Here is a 24,313-nt window from a genome sequence, read left to right as displayed (position 1 = left end):
AAGCAGGTCTCTATCCTGAAAACCTGTTAATACAGTGACATCCTTTGGCATTTGGGATACAGTATAACTACATGCTCCCCTTCGCTGTTTCAGTAGGGCCCACTTATATTTCACAGAAATGTCCACAGATTTATCTCATCATTCCAGGTCCTTAGGCTGACAACTAAGACACAGTAGAGGTAAAATAACAAAAAGGCAGAGAAATAAGATTTGAAGGTGTCCTACCCCTTTCGAAGACCTCACTGCCAACTGCCTCCTCCTCCTGGCAGATTCCTGGAAGCCTTTAGGATGATCTACAACATACCATATGAACAGGGCCATGAAGTGCCCAACCTGAAACTTATTTACAGCCACCCTCATTTTATATCCTCACTCCTGTTCCCACAGCTGTTCTTTGGATCCATCCCTTCAACCCTTCCAGGAGTTCTGATCCATTACTGTGTCTCTTTACAGTCGTTGCAGCTATTCTCCTGGGATAACTTTTCAAAGTAAGGTCATCTTCCCCCACCTACCTAGAACAGAATTGTGTGCCAGAAATGCAGTATGGGGGCAGGGCGCAGTGGCTCACATCTGTAATCCCAGCACTTTGGAAGGCTGAAACTGGTGGATCATTTGAGGTTAGGAGTTCAAGACCAGCCTGGCCAACATGGTGAGACCCCCATCTCTACTAAAAATACAAAATTTAGCCAGATGTGGTGGGTTCCAGTAATCCCGGCTACTCAAGGCTGAGGCAGGAGAATCGCTGGAACCAGGGAGGTGGAGGTTGCAGTGAGCTGAGGTCGCACCACTGCACTCCAGCCTGAGTAACAGAGCCAGACTGTGTCTCAAAAAAAATACAGCAGGATGGGGGAATATGCATTTTAACGAGCACCTCAAGTGATTGCTAAGCACATCAAAGTTTATGTGTATTCAAGTTTAGTTCCACAGGCATATTTAAGTCCTAGCTATTTTAAGATCAAGCCTCCCATTTCTGTTGCCTCTGTTGCCATCTTGTCTCTAACTTTCCCTTCGCTGTCAAACTTTTTCTATAGCCTGTCCTCAGTATTTTCCATTTCCTCACTTTTTACCCATTTCTCAACTGAAATCTGGCTTGTAACTCCCAGGTTTACTAAAATTGCCCTCACTGAGCACACACAAATGACCTAATGACCAAGGTAACGGGATAACTGGTAGTCCCCATATTATGTGACTTCTCAAGACACTGCCATGGGTACCTTCTGCTTACCCTTTCCTTTGCTCTCATCCTGCTGTCTGGGCCACTCTCTCCATCTTGGCCCAGCTCCTCCTCCTTTGCTCCTCCCTTAAATGTGCTGCCCAGGGTTTTGGCCTCAGCTCTGTGATCCCTCCTTTCACTCCTTGTGACTTCCTCTGTCCTCATGGTTTCAGTTCTCACCTGTACTGCCAACTCCAAATCTGTGGTTCCAACCTAGAACTCTCTCCAGAGTTCCTCCATCCTCCTTTCCATCGACATCTGCAAGCCTGGTCCTGTGTGTCCCCATCAGGATCTGCAAGGCAGACTCCCTGACATGGGGCCTCATTCCTTCCTGCATCCATTGCAGGCTGTGTGCAGCATGCCTGCCTTTGCACTCGACCTCTCCACGAGACCGGAGCTGTGCTAGGACAGGGTATGTCTTAGGCAACTTGGATCCCAAGCTCCATGCCCACCATATGGCTGGCACTAAAGAAATCATTGATGGGCCAGGTGCAGTGGCTCATGCCTGTAATCCCAACACTTTGGGAGTGTTGATCACTTGAGTTCAGGAGTTCCAGACCAGCCTAGCCAACATGGTAAAACCCCATCTCTCCTAAAAATACAAAAATTAGCCAAGTGTGGTGGCACACACCTGTAGTCCCAGCTACTTGGGAAAATGAGGCAGGAGAATTGCTTGAACCTAGGAGGTGGAGGTTACAGTGAGCAGAGATCACCCCACTGTACTCCAGCCTGGGTGAGAGAGAGAGACCCTGTTTCAAAAACCAAAACAAAACCGTTCATGAATGAATAAATGAAACCCAAGGAAGAGGTGAGAAAATGGTAACGCTGTAATAAAAGATATCCATAATGCTATTGCACCTCTCCTTTGGCTTTCAGTTATCCATTCAGTAGACACCTGATCATCTACTTGGTGTGCTGCTAGGTGCTTTTCTTATTTCCCTCTATTATCTCTTTCGTTTTTGAGAAGCCCAACAAGTAGACACCAATATTCCCATTTTGCTGATTCAAAAGGACTAGCTCAGAGAAGTGATCTGGCCACGTTCCCGTGGCACTGTTGGTAAATGGCAGAGCTGGGTTGCGACCCAGGAGAAGCTGACGACACTACCTATACCTTCTGCCACAATGTGAACTAAAGGAAACACTACAGGAAGAAATGGAAATAAGTATCAGTTCAGAAATGTCCCAACAAACAGATTCTAGATTTGTAAACATTCAGGCAAACTCTCCTTTGTGTCCTAGCCAAGAGCTACAAAGGGAGACACACAAGTCCCACGAGCAATGAATACTCACATTTCGACAACTTTATCCATAGTTGTGCCAACTGGAATGACATTTGGATAAGCATTCACAGGGCAGATGTAGCTCAAGAAATCTTTAATCTAGAAAAAGGAAAATCCCATGGATCAACAATCTCTACAATGATAAAGTGGGTTGTTAGGGGAGATAACGGGAGGCTGGGGAAAGAGAAGCAGAACTCTTACGGCTGTGGTTCTCAGCACTGGCTGCATGTGGGGTCACCAGGGACCTCTTGGGGGAAAAAAAGTACCCAATTCCCAGGCCTTACTTCCAAAGATCTCTTGAACACTGAATGCTTAGTGGCCTTAGAAATCAGTAAATTTAAATGTTCCCCAGGTGATTTTGATCCACAGTAAGCGCTGAGAATCACTAATGGGACACAAAGATTCTGTATTTTTTTTTTCCAGTATATTGCTTTCCTTTCCAAGAGGGTCAGCTGCTTATGTTTAACAAATCCCCTTTCAAATGAGTTAGAATTTAGCTGGGCATTAACTATAATATAAACAAAAAACAAGGTCTTAGAATTGCATTTCTTAGCTGGGCACAGTGGTACGTGTCTAGTTCCAGCTTCTCAAGGCTGAGGCAGTAGGATTGCTTAAGCCCAGGGATTTGAGGCCAGCCTGGGCAACACAGACCCCATCTCTAAAAAAGAACAACAAAAGAATTGCACTTATTTCCTCCTACAAATAATCATTAAAGATGCCAAGAGAATTACACCTTTGAGGTTCCTGATTCGTTCAAATGGTTCATTCTTACTGGGCACAACACCAGGCATTGGTCACCAATCCCAGTGAAGGATCCAAACACTGCTCACTGTTATCTTGGTATCAGAGTCACCAAGGAAAACACAGTGCAGTCATGCACTGAAACAGTGCTTCACTTTACTGAGAACAGACCAAACAAGATCAAGTCCAACAATGTGCACTGGTCCCCAGTGACCAGCGCGTCCCTCCCTGCAACCAACATAGGGCACCCTGCTTACAAGCACCCTTATCCTGTCACACAGGAAGGAACCCACACCATGCTGTCTGAAATACAGACAGCTGAGGTGTGCCTAAGGGCCACTGACACACAGGCTTAAGCAGAACAAAGGAACACACATCAAGTATGAAGCAGAGAAAGATGTTTCCACATAAGGCACTGAGCTGCCGCAGGCTGTGTGCTCGCCCACTTCTCTGGCTCTCTCAGTAAGGAGCTGTTCCATTCTTATGTGGCCAGTGGGGGTTCAAAGGCTGCATGTAGACTTTCTCTCCCAGTGATTAAACAAACAATTACATGCAAAACCTTCATGAATACCTTGATTTTCTGCAAAGTTCAGAATGCTAAACAGAGGAACTCTCTATTCCTCAACATGTCTCTACAACCTAGAGGAACTTCAGCTTTGTCTCTTATTAGACCTTGGTGAGCCTGTGATCTCAGTCAAGTTACCCAATGTCTCTAATCTTAGATTCTTCATTTAAAAGTATAAATGAGATTACACATGTAAAGTGCTTAGCTTGGTACCTGGTGAAACAGTCAATAAAATCGTACATTACTAAGTTGATAATGAGAACACGAAGACTTTTATCCCCTTCTGCAAATGGAAAGGCAAACTAGGACCCAATGTAATTATTAGTATCCCACCGAAGTGAAAGACGCAGGAACTGAAGAACTGCCAATAACTCTACATAAAAATAAAAGGGCTACTTTAAGACGGGAAAAGCAGGAAGATCTACTCTTTAGATATTTCTCATAATATCTTTTGTACCTTCAGAGCAGGCATGCAAATAAAAGCCATTATCTGCCTGCCCAACACCTGTTTGATTTGCACAAAGTTGAGGCTAGTAGAAATCTGAGACTTTTGAAGAGAGTAAAGGATAAAATAAGTAAAATCAAGCCTATACCAGAAATGGTTCACTACTACTTTTCAGAGATGAAGTGGCCCCAAGGAGATAAGAGACACATTAAAGGAGCACCCCGCTAACTTACACAAGTTGACTCCCTTTTATCAAATGCCTGCCTTAAAATGAGGTATCAATACAGCGAATTCTCTTTATTCACAGTAGTTACACTATAAAGTCTCCATAAATAGTGAATTAGCAAATACTGAACCATTGCTGCTGGGGAAAATACAGGGTTCCTGCCAGCTTTTGTTGACATCGTTTTCATCAGCCAATTAATATATAACCTTGTTTTATGTGTGTTTCTGTTGAAAGATACCTCATTTAACATATACTTCGGTTCATTAACTTTGAACTCATGGCCAGTAGCCCGATAACTCATGCCTATCTAACATACATATTTCCTCTAGAAGGCACGTGACAGTCTTTCCACATTTAGGAACACTGGATAGAACTTCAGTGTAATGCTTAGTCACCATTTTATATAAGATCACCAACAAAAAGCACAAAAATATGAAAAACATGGCACTTAAAAGATGACAAAAAGGACACTTTTTTTTGAGATGGAATTTCACTCTCGTTGTCCAGGCTGGAGGGCAATGGCATGATCTTGGCTCACCACAACCTCCGCCTTCTGGGTTCAAGCGATTCTCCTGCCTCAGCCTCCCAAGTAGCTGGGATTATAGGCGTATGCCACCACACTCAGCTAATTTTGTATTTTTAGTAGAGATGGGGTTTCTCCATGTTGGTCAGGCTGGTCACAAACTCCTGACCTCAGGTGATCTGCCCGCCTCAGCCTCCCAAAGTGCTGGGATTACAGGCGTGAGCCACTGCACCCAGCCAAAAAGGATACTTTCGATACGGTATGGCTGTGCCCCCAGCCAAATCTCATCTTGAACTGTAGTTTTCATCATCCTCATGTCATAGGAGGGACCCGTTGGGAGGTAACTGAATCATAGGGGCTGCTACCTCCATAAAGTTCTAATGATAGGGAGTTCTGATGACTTTTTAAGGGGCTTTCCCCCACCTTTGCTCTGCATTTCTCCTTGCTTCCAGCATGTGAAGAAGGATGTGTTTGCTATTATTGTAAATTTCCTGAGGCTTCCACAGCCCTGCAGAACTGTGAATCAATTAAACCTCTTTCCTTTATAAATTACCCAGTCTTAGGTGTCTTTAGAGCAGCAGGAGAACAGACTAATACACTTGTTGACAGAATGAGAGCTCAAAGAAAAAGGCAGAGAGTTGCCTTGTTCGACCTCAACTGGGAATGTGTGCATCAGGTGACTCAAATTTTTTACCACTCTCCACGTGTCCACAAATGATCACAAAAGCACTATAAATATTGATACTGGGGTTACAGGTCAGTTTCAGTGAGTAGGCCAACACATAAAAATGGACTCCATGAAGCCAGGTGCAGTGGCTTATGCCTGTAATCCCAGCACTTTGGGAGGCCAACATGGGCGGATTACCTGAGGTTAGGATTTCAAAACCAGCCTGGCCAACATGGTGAAACCCTGTCTCTGATAAAACTATAAAACTTTTAGCTAGGCATGGTGGTGGGTGCCTGTAGTCCCAACTACTCAGGAGGCTGAGGCAGGAGAATCACTTGAACCTAGGAGGCAGGGGTTGCAGTGAGCAGAGATCACACCACTGCACTCCAGCCTGGGTGACAGACTGAAACATCGTCTGGGGGAGGGTGGGGGGGGACAGAATCCATGAATAAGGAGGATCAACTACATTTAGGGAAAAAAACTAAAAGGAAATGAAACTTACATAGAAACAGATGCTTCTGAGGGTCAGGGGACTACTGTCAACCACCAAGGCTGCAGAACACTGAACAGTAAGGGTTATGAGTACATGGGATCCTCTTACCTCACTGTAGGAGGAGTGAAAAGAAAAACAAGCTCTGTAGGAACTCTCTCCAGTCCTAAAGGGAAATGAAAACAAAGTAAAAAGATCACTGCACAAAACTAAACCAAGTTCTAAACTTTCACCCTTCTCATTTAGGCTATTCTAGCATGAAACCACCCTAATGGGCTCGCTTCGGGAGCACATATCCTGAAATCTCCCTAAATCAGGAATTTCTTCTTGGGATAGCAGGAACTTTTTCCAGATGTGGAAACCTGTTGTAGACCAGGCGCAGTGGCTCACGCCTGTGAACCCAGCACTTTGGGAGGCCGAGGTGGGCTGATTGCCTGAGCTCAGGAGTTCAAGACCAGCCTGGCCAACATGGTGAAACTCTGTCTCTACTGAAAATACAAAAAGTTAGCCAGGCATGGTGGTAGCACACGCCTGTACTCCCAGCTACTAAGGAGGCTGAGGCAGGAGAATTGCTTGAACCGGGAGGTGGAGGTTCTAGCGAGCTGAGATTGTGCCACTTCACTCCAGCCTGAGCGACAGTGAGACTCTGTCTCCAAAAAGAACAACAGAAGAAAGAAAGAAGAGGGAGGAAGGGTCGGAGGAACCTGCTGCCAACATTCTGAACGGCCACAGTTAAGGAAACGTTGCTAAAATATTGTGATCGTTATAGCCACTCCTCTACTTCACCAAGGGTTCTGTTCTCTATGACATCAGTTTCTTACTCTTAGCCAGGAACTCAGATGCCCTCAGTCTCCAACCATCTCATCAGCCTACCTAGAGGGAACCTCAGTAATATACCAGCTGATGGGAATGCAACTGGTTTAGAAGTAGCATCTCCTCAGTTTAAAGTTTTAATTTAAGAAATTAATTATAATAATTATATTCTTAGGCTTAGGCTAGACCGTGCCTAAATGAAATAAAATCAGACAGTTTACTCAAAACAAAGTTTATCTCAGAAAACCTATGACATTGGTTTCTTACCTCACAATTACATTTGTTTTTCTGGTTCTTTCTCCAAACCACATGGTAGATGGCTTAATGCTAATTGTGTGGAGCGGAATTCTATTTTTGGAAGTAATTCCACAGGGTAATTTGTTCCACTGAAAATATTCCTCTGCCTAAAAAAGATTTTAAAAACACAGAAAAACAGTTCTATATTTTCTACAAATCTGTTGTATGCGGAGTCTCAAAAGTCTAAAAGTTTCCAGACATGAAAAAAAACAACACAGACATGAAGAAACAATGAGATAATTCCAAATTGGGGACTATTCTGTAAAACAACTGGACTGGACTCATCAAAACCATCAATGTGAGGACAAAGAAGCAGAAGGTTCTACCCTTTAGGCCTGACTGACTGACTGCAATGCGTGACCCTCAAATAAATCCTGGATGCCCCTGTTCCCCTATTTCCACAGGCTATGGGAAGAACTGGAGAAGTGTGAGCATGGACTGCGTGCCAGCTACCAGTACTGTATAACACTGAATTTCCTGAGTAAGGGAACTGTATTATGGTCTTACGGGAGAATGTTCTTATTCTCAAGAGACATAGACTGAAGGATTTGGCATGAAGTACCATGGAGTCTATAACTTTACTCTCAAATGGTCTGGAGTGGAGAGACGGTTCTACAAACAGAGAAAGGAAGAGAGGTGCAAAATGTTAACCTAATAAATCCAAATGAAGGGTCTGTGGTGTTCCTTACATCAGTCTGTCTTTCTCTCTTTTTTTTTTTTTGAGACAGAGTCTTGTTCTGTGGCTCAGGCTGGAGTGTAGTGGTGCCGTCTCAGCTCACTGCAACCACTGCCTCCTGGGTTCAAGAAATTCTCATGTCTCACCCTCTCAAGTAGCTAAAATTATAGGTGCACACCAAAACGCCCAGCTAAATTCTGTGTTTTTAGTAGAGACAGGTTTTCCACCATGTTGGCCAGGCTGCTCTCGAACTCCTGACCTCAAGAGATTTGCCCCTCTCAGCTTCCTTAAACTGCTGGGATTATAGATGTAAGCCACTGCACCTAGTCCCTCCTAACAGTCTTACAACTTTACTGTTTAAAAAGTTTTCAGGGCTGGGCACGGTGGCTCATGCCTATAATTCCAGCACTTCAGGAGGCTGAGGCAGGTAGATTACTTGACATCAGGATTTGAGACCAGTATGACCAACAGGGTGAAACCCCATCTCTACTAAATATACAAAATTAGCCAGGCATGGTGGCACATGCCTGTAATCCCAGCTACTTGGGAGGCTGGTACAAGAGAATCACTTGAACCCAGGAGGCTGAGGTTACAGTGAGCATAGATCATGCCACTGCACTCCAGCCTGGGCAACAAGAGCGAAACTCCATCTCAGAAACAAAATTTAAAGTTAAAAAAAAAAAAAAGTTTTCAGCCTCAGTGTAGGATTCTGTCTCTACAAAAAAACTTAAAAGTTACCCAGGCGAGTGGTGTATACCTGTAGTTCCAGTTATTCAGGAGGCTGGGTCAGGAAGATCACTTGAGCTCAGGGGGTCAAAGCTACAGCAAGCCATGATTGCACAACTGCACTTCAGCCGGAATGACAGAGCAAGACTCTGTCTAAACTAAATTAATTCAAATTACAAAGTCTTCAAAATATATTAGGAGGGAAAAAACTAACAAATACAAATGTTTTTATAAGGTTGAAAAATAATGGCACAACTTTTCCAAAGGCATTATTTTTAAATCCAGAACCTTCCAAACCATTACCATTCTATCCCAGTCAAATTTCTTTGGGGTGCCTTTGGTGCTGTTTCTTAGGAAGCCAGAGATGAGAGTTAAGACTGGACTCTGTGAGCTCCGACCTACCAGTTAGTATTCTTAAAGGCTACGTGACCTAAAACAAATCTCTTAAACCGCCAGAAATAGCGTCTCTGGGAAAGCAGCAATGACAGCAAAGGATTACTAATTAAGCTACTTTGTGGGATGTGACAAAATTCACAGCAAAAAGAAACTTGCCAATTAAAAGATTTTTGGGGCAAGGGGCCCAATACTATGAGTCCAATGGAAAAAAGAAAAAAAGGTTTACATTTTATTTATTTACCTGAGACGGGCTTTCACTGTCACCCAGGCTGGAGTGCAATGGCACTATCTTGGCTCGCTGCAAGTCCACCTCCCAAACTCAAGCGATTTTCCCACCTCAGCCTCCCAAGTATCTGGGACTACAGGCATGCACCACCACGACCAGCTAAATTTTTTTGTATTTTTTGTAGACAGGGGTTTCAACATGTTGCCCAGGCTAGTCTCAAACTCCTAGACTCAAGGATCCGCCTGCCTTGGCCTCCCAAAGTGCTGGGATTACAGGTGTGAGCTACTGCACCCTGCCCAGGTTTATGGGTTTTGTTTTGTTTTTTGAGGCAGAGGCTTGCTCTGTTATCCACACTGAAGTGCAGTGATGTACTATCGGCTCACTGCAACTTCCACCTCCCAGGTTCAAGCAATTCTCCTGCCTCAGCCTCCCAAGTAGCTGGGACTACAGGCGCACACCACCACGCCTGGCTAATTTTTGTATTTTTAGTAGAGACAGGGTTTTGCCACATTGGCCAGGTGTCAAACTCCTGACCTCAAGTGATCCACCTGCTTCGGCCTCTCAAAGTGCAGGGATTATAGGTGTGACTCACTGCAGCCTGCCGGTTTCTGTTTTATATCTGCATTTTATCCATCCAAGAATCCACTGGATATGTGTGTGCATATGTGAATATATACATGTATTTATATAAGCATACACACACACAATGAAGAAATAAATACCTGAATGCAAGTTAGAATATGCAGCTTACCAGTGATATTAATTTATTGCAGCTCTCACAATGGCCTAAAGGAAAACATTCCAGGCTGTGGATCAGAATTCTTTCTTGTTTGAAATTATGCTTTATCATAAGGGCTAAGCAACTGTAGGCTTTTGGCTGAATGAACCATTACTACCACCAGAATAGTGAGCTAAATGAACAAATACAGTGTATACTAAAAATATTACACAGGATTTAATGCTAAGGTATTTTAAAATTTAGAGAAAAATAATGATCACTCAAACCACTGCATTTAAAGATCACTAATTAGCCTTAATAATTTTATTATTTATTTATTTTTATTTTTTTGAAATGGAGTTTCACTCTTGTTGCCCAGGCTGGAGTGCAATGGCACCATCTCAGCTCACCACAACCTCCACCTCCCGGGTTCAAGCACTTCTCCTGCCTCAGCCACCCCAGTAGCTGGGATTACAGGCATGCGCCACCACGCCTGTCTAATTTTGTATTTTTAGTAGAGACGGGCATTCTCCATGTTGGTCAGGCTGGTCTCAAACTCTCGACCCCAGGCAATATGCCTGCCTTGGCCTCCCAAAGTGCTGGGACTACGGGTGTGAGCCACCTCACCCAGCCTAGCCTTAATAATTTGAATTTTAAAAAAGATTTTTTAAAGCAAATTCCAAGTGAAAGTCTTGTACCCGCTGTTGGACAATAGAAGGAGGTTCTGTGTTGGCATTGGAAAACAAAAGACATGTGAGTTGCAAAGAAACTGGAAACATCCATTTCAAATAGAACCATCAGTACATGAAACTATTTTAAAGTGTAAAAAATGTTATGTGTATATATTTATCTCAAATAAGTAGAAGAAAAGTAAAGCTTATAAACATGCTCATGTCACCAGTCTCAAAACTAAATAACACGGGATGGGCGCAGTGGCTCACGCCTGTAATCCCAACACTCCAGGAGGCCGAGGAGGGCAGATCACTTAAGGTCAAGAGGTCAAGACCAACCTGGCAAGCATGGTGAAACTGTGTCTCAACTAAAATTACAAAAATCAGGCCAGTTGCAGTGGCTCACACCTGTAATCCCAGCACTTTGGGAGGCCGGGGTGGGCGGATCAGCTGAGGTCGGGAGTTTAAGACCAGCCTGACCAACATGGAGAAACCCCATCTCTACTAAAAATACAAAATTAGCCGGGTGTGGTGGCCCACACCTGTAATCCCAGCTACTTGGGAGGCTGAGGCAGGAGAATCGCCTGAACCCAAGAGGCAGAGTTTGCAGTGAGCCAAGATGGCACTCAGCTAGCCTAGGCAATAACGCAAGACTTCATCTCAAAAATAAATAAATAATAGATACATAAATAAAATTACAAAAATTAGCCAGTAATGGTGGCACATGCCTGTAGTCCCAGCTACTCAAGAGGCTGAAGCAGGAGACTCACTTGAACCTAGGAGACTGAGGCTGCAGTCAGCCAAGACTGGGCCACTGCACTCCAGCCTGGGCAACAGAGCAAGAATGTCTCTAAATAAATAAATACACACATATATAAATAGCACAAATGTTTCTTTAAGTTATAAGCTATAACCTATTATGGATTTGACTTACAAATAAATTTGAATTATCAAACATGTATGAATAGATTTCACTGGAAGACTATAAGGATCTGTGTCTATTTACTAGTTATGAGAAGTATGGTAATGGAATACGGTAATAGAGTTGCATGGCCTTGAGCTGACAACTTAGGATTGTAGCCTCCGGTTTTACATTTGTAATGTCAGAAGCCTATAAATGGAACTCTTGACCTTTCTTCGTTTTCACAGATCACACAAACAATGCAAGAGAAATCATTTACACACATACGTTGGGATGGCGGCATGCGTGGATCTGAGTGCTGCGGTCCGTTGTGAGATGATGAAGGATGTCAGGCATGTTCCTAAACATGTCTAGCTTATCCACATGAACCTAAGGAAAATAATATGCATATACAAATTATTTGCAATGTATTTCCTATAAACTGTTCAAGGTTAATTACTCTGGACAAAACAGTTAGTGAACTAGCTCTCTCTTCATTCTGGAAAAGCAGTTTTTCGCTATTTCAGTGCATACTGGTATTCTGCCGGGATGTTAAACAGGCACAAGGCCAGCTGACCAGGGTCACTGCCATCACTGATGGCAACAGAAAATTACGGAGACTTAGCTCCTGGATGTCATTTAATGATGCTAATATTGTCCTGCAGTCCTTCAAGAGAAATTCAATTAATATTCCTTGTACACCTACTATGTGTTGAGCTTTATTCTAAATGCTAGGAACACAGCAATAATCCACGCAGACAAAAACAATCAAGAATCATCTACCCTTGGCCAGGCACAGTGGTTCACGCCTGTAATCCCAGCACTTTGGGAGGCCGACGTGGGCAGATCACTTGAGGTCAGGAGTTCAAGACCAGCCTAGCCAACATGGTGAAACCCCATCTCTACTAAAAATATAAAAATTAGCTGGCCATGATGCGCATGCCTGTAATCACACCTACTTGGGAGGCTGAGGCAAGAAAATCGCTTGAACCCCGGAGGCAGAGATTGCAGTGAGCCAAGGTCGCGCCACTGCACTCCAGCCTGGATGAAAGAGCAGGACAGCCTAAAAAAACAGTAAAGAATCATCTACCCTTAAAGGCATACACAGAGGAGCATGTACTGTAAACAATACTCTCCCATATCTCCTTGTTCAAATTTGTTTTCAATGCTGGTCACAATCGCTAAATTTATTTCATGACCCAAAGTTTGGGAAGAATACTTTGTCTATGGGGCATTTCACGAAAAGTCCTTGTAAGCCATTTGGGTTTCTGCCCATTTTCTCCACGAGGATGTGAGTAAACTAAGATGATCTACCACTTCAGAGGAGCCACCAACCTCTGCTACAGATACATCTTGATAGGGTGCTTCCATCTGTCGCTGTTTGCAGTTATTTGGGGGGCAACGAGGGAAAGGAGAGGTGAAGCTGGGAAGATGGAAGGGAGCAAGAGAAAAGAATGAACAGGCTGGGAGTAGTGGCTCAGGCCTATAATCCCAGCACTTAGGGAAGCCGAAGCAGGCAGATCACTTGAGGTCAGAAGTTCAAGACCACCATGGCCAACATGACGAAACACCATCTCTACTAAAAATACAAAAATTAACCAGGTGTGGTGGCGCACACCTATAATAATCCCAGCTACTCCAGAGGCCGAGGCAGGAGAATCGCTTGAAACTGGGAGGCGGAGGTTACAGTGAGCCAAGATTGTGTCATTACACTACAGCCTGGGGGAAAGAGCAAGACTCCATCTCAGAAAAAAAAATGAATGAGTAGTCGAACAGTCGCCATACCTGGACTCCAAATTCTTCACTAAGGTTGGTGAATAAATATTCATAGCCATAAGCTGCTTTGCAGTTCAGCCACACAACATGGTACGGGCTCCGAGTGATCCAGCTTCCAACCAGCTCTAAGATTCCACTTAAACACTCCTCCTAGACAGGATTTTAAAGAGACATTTAACAGATGGAGAGCCACAAATAGCCTTTTCCTTCCCAACATTCACTGATACTCACACCAATGGGGACAATTAGGATCTGGCCTGTCACCCTACAAACTTCCTACTAAAAACACTGGCATACCCAGATTATCATCCTGTTTCTCCAAGCAGACTTACCCGACTTGGAATTTGGAAAAATCTTGGATCAAAGAAAGTAGTATCTAAATAAACACTTTGGATATCTTTGACTCTGAAAAGAAAAAAGTAATTGGTGTTAGCCATCCAATGTGACATAAATTATGTATAAACTTTTTTTTTGGGGGGTGGGGGGAGATGGAGTCTCCCTCTGTTGCTCAGGCTGAAGTTCAGTGGCACCACCTCAGCTCACTGCAACCTCTGCCTCCTCGGTTCAAGCGATTTTCCTATCTCAACCTCCCAAGTAGCTGGGATCACAGGTGTATGCCACCACACCTGGCTAATTTTTCTAATTTTTAGTAGGGACAGGCATTCAATGTGTTGACCATGCTGGTCTCAAACTCCTGACTTCAAGTGATCCACCCACCTCGGCCTCCCAAACTGCAGGGATTACAGGCGTTGGCTACCACACCTTGCCAATTATGTGTAACATTTAAGCTCTCAGCTATTTTACAGGGTGTTCCATTCCTTTTGGGATTTTTTTGTTAATATTGTTGGGAAGTGATTTCCACACACAAAAAATTACAAAGCTATTGAATACATGATCTACTGAATTTTGACAAACTCATTGTAACTACTACCCTAATCAACACAGAGAACATCCCATGACCCCACTTCGAGGAGAAAAATTTGTTCTACTATTACAAATATTATAATCAAGTTTGATTTTTAATAGAAACAAAGGTTTCTGTTTGTTTCTATTAAATGGGAAAAGAACAACTTTTTTTAAATAGGGTTTCACTCTGTCATCCACTCTGGAGCGCAGTGGCAAGACCTCAGCTCACTGCAACCTCCACCTCCCAGGTTCAAGCGATTCTCCTGCCTCAACCTCCCAAGTAGCTGGGACTATAGGAGTACACCACCATGCCTGGTTAATTTTGTATTTTTAGTAGAGACGGTGTTTTGCCATGTTGCCCAGGCTGGTCAAAACAATTCTTGGCCCCTTGTACAGTTCTTGAGGGTATGACTGAATAGTTTAAAGTTTTATTGTTTTGACTGGGTATGGTGGCTCATGCCTGTAATCCCAGCACTTTGAGAGGCCAAGGCAGAAAGATCACCTGAGTCAGGAGTTCAAGACAAGCCTGGCCAACATGGCGAAACCCCAACTGTACTAAAAATACAAAATTAGCTAGGTATGGTGGCACACACCTATAAACCCAGCTACTTGGGAGGCTGCGGCAGGAGAATCACTGCAACTCTCTGTAGGCAGAGGCTGCAGTGAGCTGAGATTGTGCCACTGCACTCCAGCCTAGGTGACGGAGCAAGACTCCAACTCAAAAAGAAAAAAAGAACTGTACGAAGCCCAGTACCTGCCCCCGGAGTGCAGAAGCTCCATTCTAGCAGCTTCTCCTTTTGCCAATCTGAAGTCTCCTGTGTACAAGACAGTTCCATTATTGCCCTGAAATAAAAACCTAAAAAGGAAATATATCTTAGTGACTTCTGAGTCTCATATAAAATCCCAATAAAGCAAATACATGCGAGATGCATAGTAAATGATTCCTGTAAATGATTCCTGCAAACATAGCCATTATGGTACAACGGTAATGGAATCCCACGATAATTAGAATCTCTTGGTAATTAGAACCATATCAGGCACTTGGCTGCTACCTCTTCCCTTGGGTAGAAAACAATAACAGAATGGAGATGCTATCCAGCTTGTAACAGATGTTCCCTGTGATATGTTAGCACTTTCAATTATATGTTGACATCATTCTTGCTTATGGAGAGAAAAATCCATGTGATGATAAACTACAAGGTCACTGGGGAAAGAGCTGCTGAAGACTTCCACTTATTTATTTATTTACAAGCGTCTTGCCCTGTCCCCCAGGCTGGAATGCAGTGACACAGTCTTGGCTCACTGCAACCTCTGCCTTCTGGGTTCAAGCAATTCTCTGCCTCAGCCTTCCGAGTAACGGGGACTATGGGGGCATGCCACCACACCCAGCTAATGTTTACATATTTTGTAAAGACAAGGTTTCACCATGTTGGCCAGGCTGGTCTTGAACTCTTGACCTCAAACGATGCACCTGTCTCAGCCTCCCAAAGTACTAGGATTACAGGCATGAGTCACCATGCCTGGCCATGAAGACTTTCACTTTATAAGAAAATCATGTTTCAAATCTGATCTTCACCTCAGTCCCCTAGCTCAATTTGGGAACAAGTGTATTTTAAACGGCTAGAAAAATAATCAAATCTTCCTAAATATATTATTATTATTATTTTAAAGACAGGGTCTCAGTCTGCTGCCCAGGCTGCAGTACACTGACATGACTGGCTCACTGCAGCCTCCAACTCCTAAGCTCAAGCAGTCCTCCCACCTCAGCCTCCCAAAGCACTGGGATTAGAGACATGAGCCATTGCACCCAGACCCCTATTAATTTTAGACCCTAAAAATTTATTTCTACAAATACAGTATGTATCCGCATATAATAAAATAACAAAATAAATGAGCCCCCTTACATAACTGATCCCGGGCAGTGACCAGCTGGTAAAAGAGTCACGACAATCTCTTCCTTCTAAAAAGAAAATAAAGAAAAAATAGTAATGGAAGCAGTGATCATAGGACCTACCTCAACAAAGCCCTCCTTCAGAGAACACATTTATGTACCTCTAAGAATGTGCCTTTTCTCCCAATTTCCTCACTTTCCAAGTCCTAGAAAAAAAGTGGAATCCTTGTCCACTCTAATAGAGTTGCCATAAGACTAATTTCACCACTAGTTATAGGACCAAGAGAAATGAAAAACGATGGCTACACAAAAATGTGTGCATTAGCGTTCACAGCAGCATTCTTCACATTAGCCAAAAGGTGGAGCCAGTTCAAATGTCTATCAACTGAAGAATGAATCAGCAAAATGTGGCCTAGCCATACAATGAAATATTATTTGGCCATAAAAAGAACTGACACATGCTACAATGTGGATGACCCTTGAAAACATCCTTGGTGAAAGAAGCAAGATACGAAATGAACATGTTATATGATTCCACTCATAGGAAATATCCAGGATAGGTGAACCCATGGAGAGAGCGAATCAAATACGGTAGTGGTTGCCAGGGGTTGGGGAAGGAGAAAATAGGGAGTGATTCCAGTTGGTACAGGATTTTTCCTTTGGGGTGCTGAAAATATTCTGAAATTGACTATGGTGATGGATACACAAGTCTGTGACTCTGACTTCCATTTCAATAAAGCTATTTAACAATTTTTAAAGCCTGGGCCTGGTGCAGTGGCTTACACCTGTAATTCTAGCACTTTGGGAGGCCGAGGCAAGCAAATCCCTTAAGGTCAGGAGTTCAAGACCAGTCTGGCCAATATGGTGAAACCCTGCCTCTACTAAAAATACAAAAATTAGCTGGGCATGGTGGTGGGCACCTGTACCCCAAGCTACTTGGGAGGCTGAGGCAAGAGAATCACTTGAACCCAGAAGGTGAGATTGCAGTGAGCCGAGATCGCACCACTGTACTCCAGTCTGGGTGACAGAGTGAGACTCAGTCACAAAAAAAAAAAAAGAAGTTTAAAGCCTAGGCACGGCCTGGTCCCGATTTACAGTGCCCGTCATACTGTCCCGCAAGGGCAGATCCTGCGGGCACTACTGCCTCTCCAGCCATTCGTAAGTCAGAGGAGCTCTGCACACAACAGGTTGCTGCTCAATGACAGTGAACCCTCATGGAAGTCTTCGTTCATTATGGGGGACCCTTTCAAATGGCTCTCCCCATGGTTGGAGCTGGATAAACAAGGCACAAAAGCCATGGCACACATGAAGAAACACAAAAAATCAGAGTTGGGGCAAGACTGCTCAAAAGCTTGCCTGCTGTTGGCCCCCTAGCTTGGGGAATGCCTTTCACCAACATCCCTGATTGTGACAAGGCCAGAAGCCAATCACACTATTCCCCAGAAAAGCAGTCCAGGATGATATTTACAAAGGTCATCTATCCTTTTTTTTCCCCCTTTTTAATCCTCCCTAAACTGGCTCTGTATCCTCCCTCAGGATAATCTGATGAGAGAAATACATCAACTTCACCTGTCTGATCTTGTCCAAAGAAGAAATCTCTGAAAAGGTCAGTTTCTGTTCAGATCACATTCAAACAACACAAGACACCCTCAAAGTTAAACACGGCAAAGCAGTGTGCTATAATCAAGCTACCAAACAAATATTTACCAAAATAGAAAAATACCTACTAGCTGTAAGATTTTTTTAAAAGGGGCAGGGGGCATGTCTATAGTCCTACTTACTATTAAAAGCATATATTCACAAAAGTACTACTTCAAAATTTAATGAGAAATAAATGCTTTCCATTTGGCAGTGCCCCTGTTTTGAATAAGGGTTCAGAAAAAAATTACAATATACGTGAATTTGCTGCAAAAATATTAATCACCATTTTAAATTCTGAACATTATAATAAACTCAGTAAATGTGACAATGACATCATGTAGTAATAACAACCATGGTTCTCATCATAAGCACGTAATAAGGAACAAATGTGACAAAAAATAAACCATGCCCAATCCGTTACAATACAGGAAAAACATATCTCTGTTAAGAAGTGAACGTTCTTTTCCCTCCCAAAAATTCCTGTGTTGAAATCCTAACCCCCAAAGTGTTTTTATTAGGAGGCTTGTGGGAAGTGATTAGTTGTTGAGGGTAGAGTGAATGTCATCACTGCCATGTGACGACATCACTGCCTTTACCAAACAAACCCAAGGGAGTTTGTTTGCCCCTTGACTGTGGGAGGACACAGAACAAGGACAGCATCTAAGAACCAGCAAGTGGCTGGGCACAGTGACTCATGCCTGTAATCCCAGCACTTTGGGAGGCCAAGGTGGGCAGATCACTTCAGATCAGGAGTTCAAGACCAGTCTAGCCAACATGGTAAAACCCCCTATCTACTAAAAATAATGACTGGGCACTGGTTGCAGTGGTGGGCACCTGTAATCCCAGCTACTAGAGAGGGTGAAGCAGGAGAATCACCTGAACCAGGGAGGTGGAGATTGCAGTGAGCCAAGATCTTGCCATTGTACTCCAGCCTGGACTACAGAGTGAGACTGTCTCACAAAAAAAGTAAAAAACCAGGAAGTGGACCCTCTCTGCAGGAGCCTGGATCTTGGACTTCCAGGCTCTAGAACCCTGAGCGGTTAAGTGTCTGTTGTATAAGCCATTCAGTCTATGGTAGTTTTGTGAGTACAGCCCAAATGGACTTAGACAATCACAAATGGATTCTTTTTGCCTCTAAAACCCCACTCAATTACTAGACTTTTATTTATGGTTAAAGGAGTATTCAAAATCAAAGAGAAAGATTAAGGGTGTAGCTGAAGGGTAGAGCATTTGACTGCAAAGTCAAAGAGGAAGATAATCATTTTAGCACATTTTTTAAAAATCAATATTTAATATTTAGTTACCTCTCCTGATGCTTCATCCACTAAAGATATCTGGGTAGGAGTTTCGATTTCAATAGACATCTGTAAAAATAAAATAAGAGATCATGTATATAATAGTTTTTCATGGCTTTCCATGTCTTTGACGTCTGAAACACAGAATCAGGGCAAAAAGAAATTTCAGACTGTCTACACAAACAATTCTGATTATGTCGTAATCAATATTTTAACAGCTGGAAAAAATGGTAAAGCAAAAACAATACATGTCATGAGGCAGATCTGGCAATATGTAGTAAATGCCTTATAAATGCATATAATCTGAGCCGGGTGTGGTGGCCTCCCAAAGTGCCTGTAAGCCCAGCACTTTGGGAAGCCCAGGCAGGTGGATCGCCTGAGGCCAGGAGTTCAAGACCAGCCTGACCAACATGCAGAAACCCTGACTCTACTAAAAATAAAAGTTAGCCGGGCAGGGTGGCATATGCCTGTAATCCCAGTTACTCTCGAGGCTGAGGCAGGAGAATCACTTGAATCTAGGAGGTGGAGGTTGCAGTGAGCCGAGATCAGGCCATTGCACTCCAGCCTGGGCAACTCCGTCTCAAAAAAAAAAAAAAAAAAAAAAAAGGCGTATAATCCTTTGATACAACAATTCTATTTCCATGAATTCATTTTTCCTCCTTCATCTCCCCAGCCCTACCACTACCATTCCCCTCTCCCTCTGAATTTTGAGTCTTTATAAAAAAGCGTGGCCATGTGTCCTGTGTATAAATAGGTTTCTGCCTCAGAATGGGTCCGTGACAAGGATGCCTCGTACACTGGTTCTTTTTTTAGACCGAGTCTCGATCTGTGGCTCAGGCTGGAGTGCAGTGGTGTGATCTTGGCTCACTGCAATCACCGCCTCCCAGGTACATGCAATTGTCCTGCCTCAGCCTCCCGAGTAGCTGAGGTGACAGGCACCTGGGATTACGCAAGGCTAATTTTTTATATTTTTAGTAGACACGGGGTTTTGTCCTATTGGCCAGGCTCCTGACCTAAGGTGATCCACCCACCTTGTCCTTCCAAAGTGCTGGGATTACAGGCATGAGCCACCCTACCTAGCCTCATGCACCCATTCTAAGTGCTGCAGAACTCTCACTGGTATATTTCCCCCCATCACCAGAACAGAGATTAGCACATTAGAGACATTCAGTAAGTATCTGATGAATGGATCAATGTGATTTTTCAACTTTTTAGTCCACTAATGTCCCAAAATTTACAGTGTCTAAGGTTTGGATGTTAAAATATTTTTCTATTTCTGCAATTAAACATCTTATTCATGATTCACTATTTAATACTGCTAGATTCAGTTATTATCTTCATAAGGATTCTCACATGTTCATGTATGAAATGACTTTTTTCATGTTGACCGTTTTTGAGATATGGTCTTGCTGTCTCCCAGGCTGGAATTCAGTGGCACAAACATAGCTCACTGCAGCCTTGGACTCTTGGGCTCAATCTGATCCTCCCACCTCAGCCTCCCTAGTAGCTGGGACTATAAGCATGTGCTTCCATGCCTAATTTTTTAATTTTTGTAGAGATGTGGTCTCACTATGTTATCCAGGCTGGTCTCAAACTCCTGGGTTCAAGCAGTCCTTCCGCCCTGGCCTCCCAAAGTGCTGGGATTATAGGTATGTCTGTCATCTCTTTGGCTACCAAAGTTAAGCTGCTTATCTTTTTATTATTTCCTACAACAACTCATCTAATATATGGATTATTTCTTAAACATTTGGTAAAATGCACCTATAAAACTATCTGGACCAGAGGCTTTTTTAAAAATAAAATCCTTGATAATTGTTTACATTTCTTTGTTTTGTTTGTCACCCAGGCTGAAGTGCAGGGGCACGATCTTGGCTCACAGCAACCTCTGCCTCCCGGGTTCAAGTGATTCGCCTGCCTCAGGCTCCTGAGTGGCTGGGATTACAGGTGCCCGGCTAATTTTTTTATTTTTAGTAGAGATGGGATTTCACCAAGTTGGCCAGGCTGGTCTCAAACTCCTGACCTCAGATCATCGGCCCACCTCGGCCTCCCAAAGTGCTGGGACAACAGGCATGAGTCTCCAACACCCGACCCTTGTTTACATTTCTTTAATAGTTACTGATGTATTCAAGTTACCTACTCTTCTTGCCTCAACTTTGTATTTTTCTATTTTTCCAGATATTTATCTACTTTGTCTAAATTATCAAATATACTAGCATATTTTGTGAAAAAATGGGATTGCTGATGTTAGTAGTCATTTTTCCTTTGTATTCTTCTGTACTGTTATATGCATTTTTGTTTTTAAAAAAAAAAAAAAAAAAAAAAAAAGTCAGGCCAGGCACAGTGGCTCACACCTGTAATCCCAGCACTTGGGGAGATCAAGGATGGCAGATCACTTGAGGTCAGGAGTTCGAGACCAGCCTGGCCAACGTGGTAAAACTTCGTCTCTACTAAAATTGCAAAAATTAGCCAGGTGTGATGGTGGGCACCTTTAATCCTAGCTACTTGGGAGGCTGAGCCAGAAGAATCGCTTGAACCCAGGAGGTAGAGGTTGCAGTGAGCCGAGACCACGCCACTGTACTCCAGGCTGGGTGACAGAGGGACACTCCATCTCAAAAAAAAAAAAAAAAAAAATCAAAATCAATCTTGGCAGAAATTGTTCTTTCTTTCCAGAACCCGCTTTTAATTTTGTCAATCCTCTTTTATTTTCTACTGTAGCTGTTAGTCTGTATACCTTAAACCACTGCTTTTACCTTTATTCTTTCTTTCCTTAGGTTTGCTTTGTTCTTCCAATTCATTCTGACTGATTGAAGATTTCTTTCATTTATTTTTGGCCTTTTGAGATGGAATCTCGCTCTGTCTTCCAGGCTGGGGTGCAGTGGCGTAATCTCAGCTTGCTGCAACCTCCACCTCCCAGATTCAAACAAATTTCCTGCCTCAGCATACCAAACAGCCGGGACTACAGGTGACCACCACCATGCCTGGCAAATTTTTCTATTTTTAGTAGAGATAAGGTTTCGCCATATTGGCCAAGCTGGTCTCAAACTCCTGACCTCAGGTGATCTGCCTGCCTCGGCCTCCCAAAGCACTGGGATTACAGGCGTGAGCCACCACGCCCAGCCTCTTTTCTAATGTATCTATTTAATGCTATCAATTTTCCTTCAAGAGCAAATTTAGCTGTGTTTCACACATTCTGACACGCCACATTTCCACTGTCCATCAGCTCCTTCCCCTCCCTGCCATCAAGATGGAGTCTTGCTCTGTCAGCCAGGCTAGAGTGCAATGGTGCCATATCGGCTCACCGCAATCTCCACCTGCTGGGTTGAAGTGATTCTCCTGCCTCAGCCTCCTCAGTAGCTGGTATTACAGACGCCTGCCACCACGCCTGGCTAATTTTTGTATTTTTAGTAGAGACAGGGTTTCACCATGTTGGCCAGGCTGGTCTTGAACTCCTAACGCCGTCATCCGCCTGCCTCGGCCTCCCAAAGTGCTGAGATTACAGGCGTGAGCCACAGCGCCCAGCCTCCTTTTTAAATTTTTTTGAGACACGCTCTGTGTTAGCCAGCCTGGAGTGCGGTGGTGCAATCACGGCTTGCTGTATCCTCAAACTTCTCAGCTCAAGTAATTTTTCTGCCTCAGCCTTCTGAGTGGCTGGGACTACAGGCACACACTATCATACCAGGCTAATTTTTAAGGTTGTTTTTTTTTTTTTAAAGACATGAGGCCTTGCTGTGTTGCTCAGGCCGGTTTCAAACTCCTAGATTCACACGATCTTCCCACCCTGGCCTCCTGAAGTGCTAGGATTAACACGTGAGCCCCCAAACCTGGCCACATCAGTTCTATATATTATGTTTTCTTTATTGTACAATTTCCTTTTTAACCTAAGGGTTAGTTATTGTGCCCATTTAGTTTCCATGTGTCTGGGAAGATTTTAGCTGTCCCTGTATTTCTGATCTCCAATATCACTGCATTCTTTTGTGACAGCATCTGGGAGGAGCATGTTAAGCTCTCCAGTGGCAACTGCTGATTTCCTATTTCTCGCCCTGATTCTGCGGTGGCCTTGTACTATGCCAACTCATCTATGCTGGAATTATCTGCTAGAAACCCTTTCCATGTTGCCCAAAAGAAACATTCAGACAGCAGACGTGAACTAGCAGGCTACTTTTAGTGCTCTGAAGGGCACCAGAAATGGTACCAGCTCATGAACACTGTTGACCTTCTGACTTAACTCAGAGACTTGGGCAGAGCCACAGCAATGCCAGCTTCTGCTAGGTGCGCCTCTGTGAAGCTTGTCTGAGTTCTGGGGCAGGTCCATGTGCCTCAGAGCCAAAGCAGGAGACCCGTGCTATTGAGGCTGGAGGAAGTGGGAGACAGAAGGGGGTTTCCGTCTGTCCTGCCAGGCTCAGCGGGCCATTGTGCATTCCAGTTTGTCTCTGCTCTCCTCTGTTTCTCTTCCAGCTTTCCTTCCTGACTGCCAGCCAGGGTGACTAGCAGCAACTTCCAGCCAAATGCCAGAGACAAGGGGAACAGCCTTGCTGTCGTGACTGCTCTGCAGAGGGAAACAAACCCCCTTCCCAATCAAAGGTCAGGTATTGAGGAGGATGATACCAAGCATGAAAACACATGTGTACACATACATGTGCACATACTCACACATGTGTGCACATACACACAGAGAGGATGAGAAGAGAGCCTCTGTCATGACAGCACTTTCGGGGAGGGCAGTGTCCCTAAGCTGGGGACAGAAGTGTTTCCTGTGGCTTGAGAGAGAGTAGGAGCAAGCAGCCCTTTCCAGTGTGGTGCAGGGTGGGCCTGGGTACGCCTGGTTTAAACTTCACCACAGTGCTAAGGCAGGCAGAGGCCTTTTTGTCAGCTTGCCCAAATGTGGGCAGGAGGGAGGCACTGGCCTTGACAGCTATAGGCAATTTAACAACAGACAGAGGCCGGGGGCAGTGGCTCACACCTGTAATCCCAGCACTTTGGGAGGCCAAGGTGGGCGGACTACCTGAGGTCAGCAGTTCTTAAAGACCAGCCTGGCCAACATGGCAAAAGCTCGTCTCTACTAAAAAAATACAAAAATTAGCGAGGCGTGGTGATGCAGGCCTCTAATCCTAGCTACTAGGGAGGCTGAGGCAGGAGACTTGCTTGAACCTATGAGGCAGAGGTTGCAGTGAGCTGAGACCACGCCACTGCACTCCAGCCTGGGTGACAGAGTAAGACTCTGTCTCAAAAA

At 43.9% G+C, this 24,313-nt stretch overlaps 1 protein-coding gene across 7 annotated transcripts in view; it reads right to left on the bottom strand.

Moving 5' to 3' along the window:
• Positions 1-24,313, bottom strand: part of DCLRE1C (DNA cross-link repair 1C) — a 52,026-nt gene that overhangs the window by 17,779 nt on the left and 9,934 nt on the right. For 4 of the 7 annotated variants that reach the window (XM_017529802.2, XM_037739013.1, XM_017529803.1 and 1 more), the window contains 9 exons: positions 19,093-19,152; positions 16,161-16,216; positions 15,011-15,112; positions 13,683-13,755; positions 13,360-13,500; positions 11,863-11,964; positions 7,231-7,367; positions 6,262-6,316; positions 2,504-2,592 (listed from right to left, as the gene is read on the bottom strand). In XM_017529802.2, the coding sequence (XP_017385291.1) occupies positions 2,504-2,592; positions 6,262-6,316; positions 7,231-7,367; positions 11,863-11,964; positions 13,360-13,500; positions 13,683-13,755; positions 15,011-15,112; positions 16,161-16,216; positions 19,093-19,152 (815 nt within the window). The remainder of the gene's footprint in view (positions 1-2,503; positions 2,593-6,261; positions 6,317-7,230; positions 7,368-11,862; positions 11,965-13,359; positions 13,501-13,682; positions 13,756-15,010; positions 15,113-16,160; positions 16,217-19,092; positions 19,153-24,313) is intronic. The other 3 variants (XM_017529804.1, XM_017529805.1, XM_037739012.1) reach the window with 1 other exon arrangement.

Source organism: Cebus imitator, unplaced genomic scaffold, assembly GCF_001604975.1.
Source record: "Cebus imitator isolate Cc_AM_T3 unplaced genomic scaffold, Cebus_imitator-1.0 Scaffold61, whole genome shotgun sequence".
NCBI lineage: Eukaryota > Metazoa > Chordata > Mammalia > Primates > Cebidae > Cebus > Cebus imitator.
This window is presented reverse-complemented; position numbering and strand designations above follow the sequence as displayed.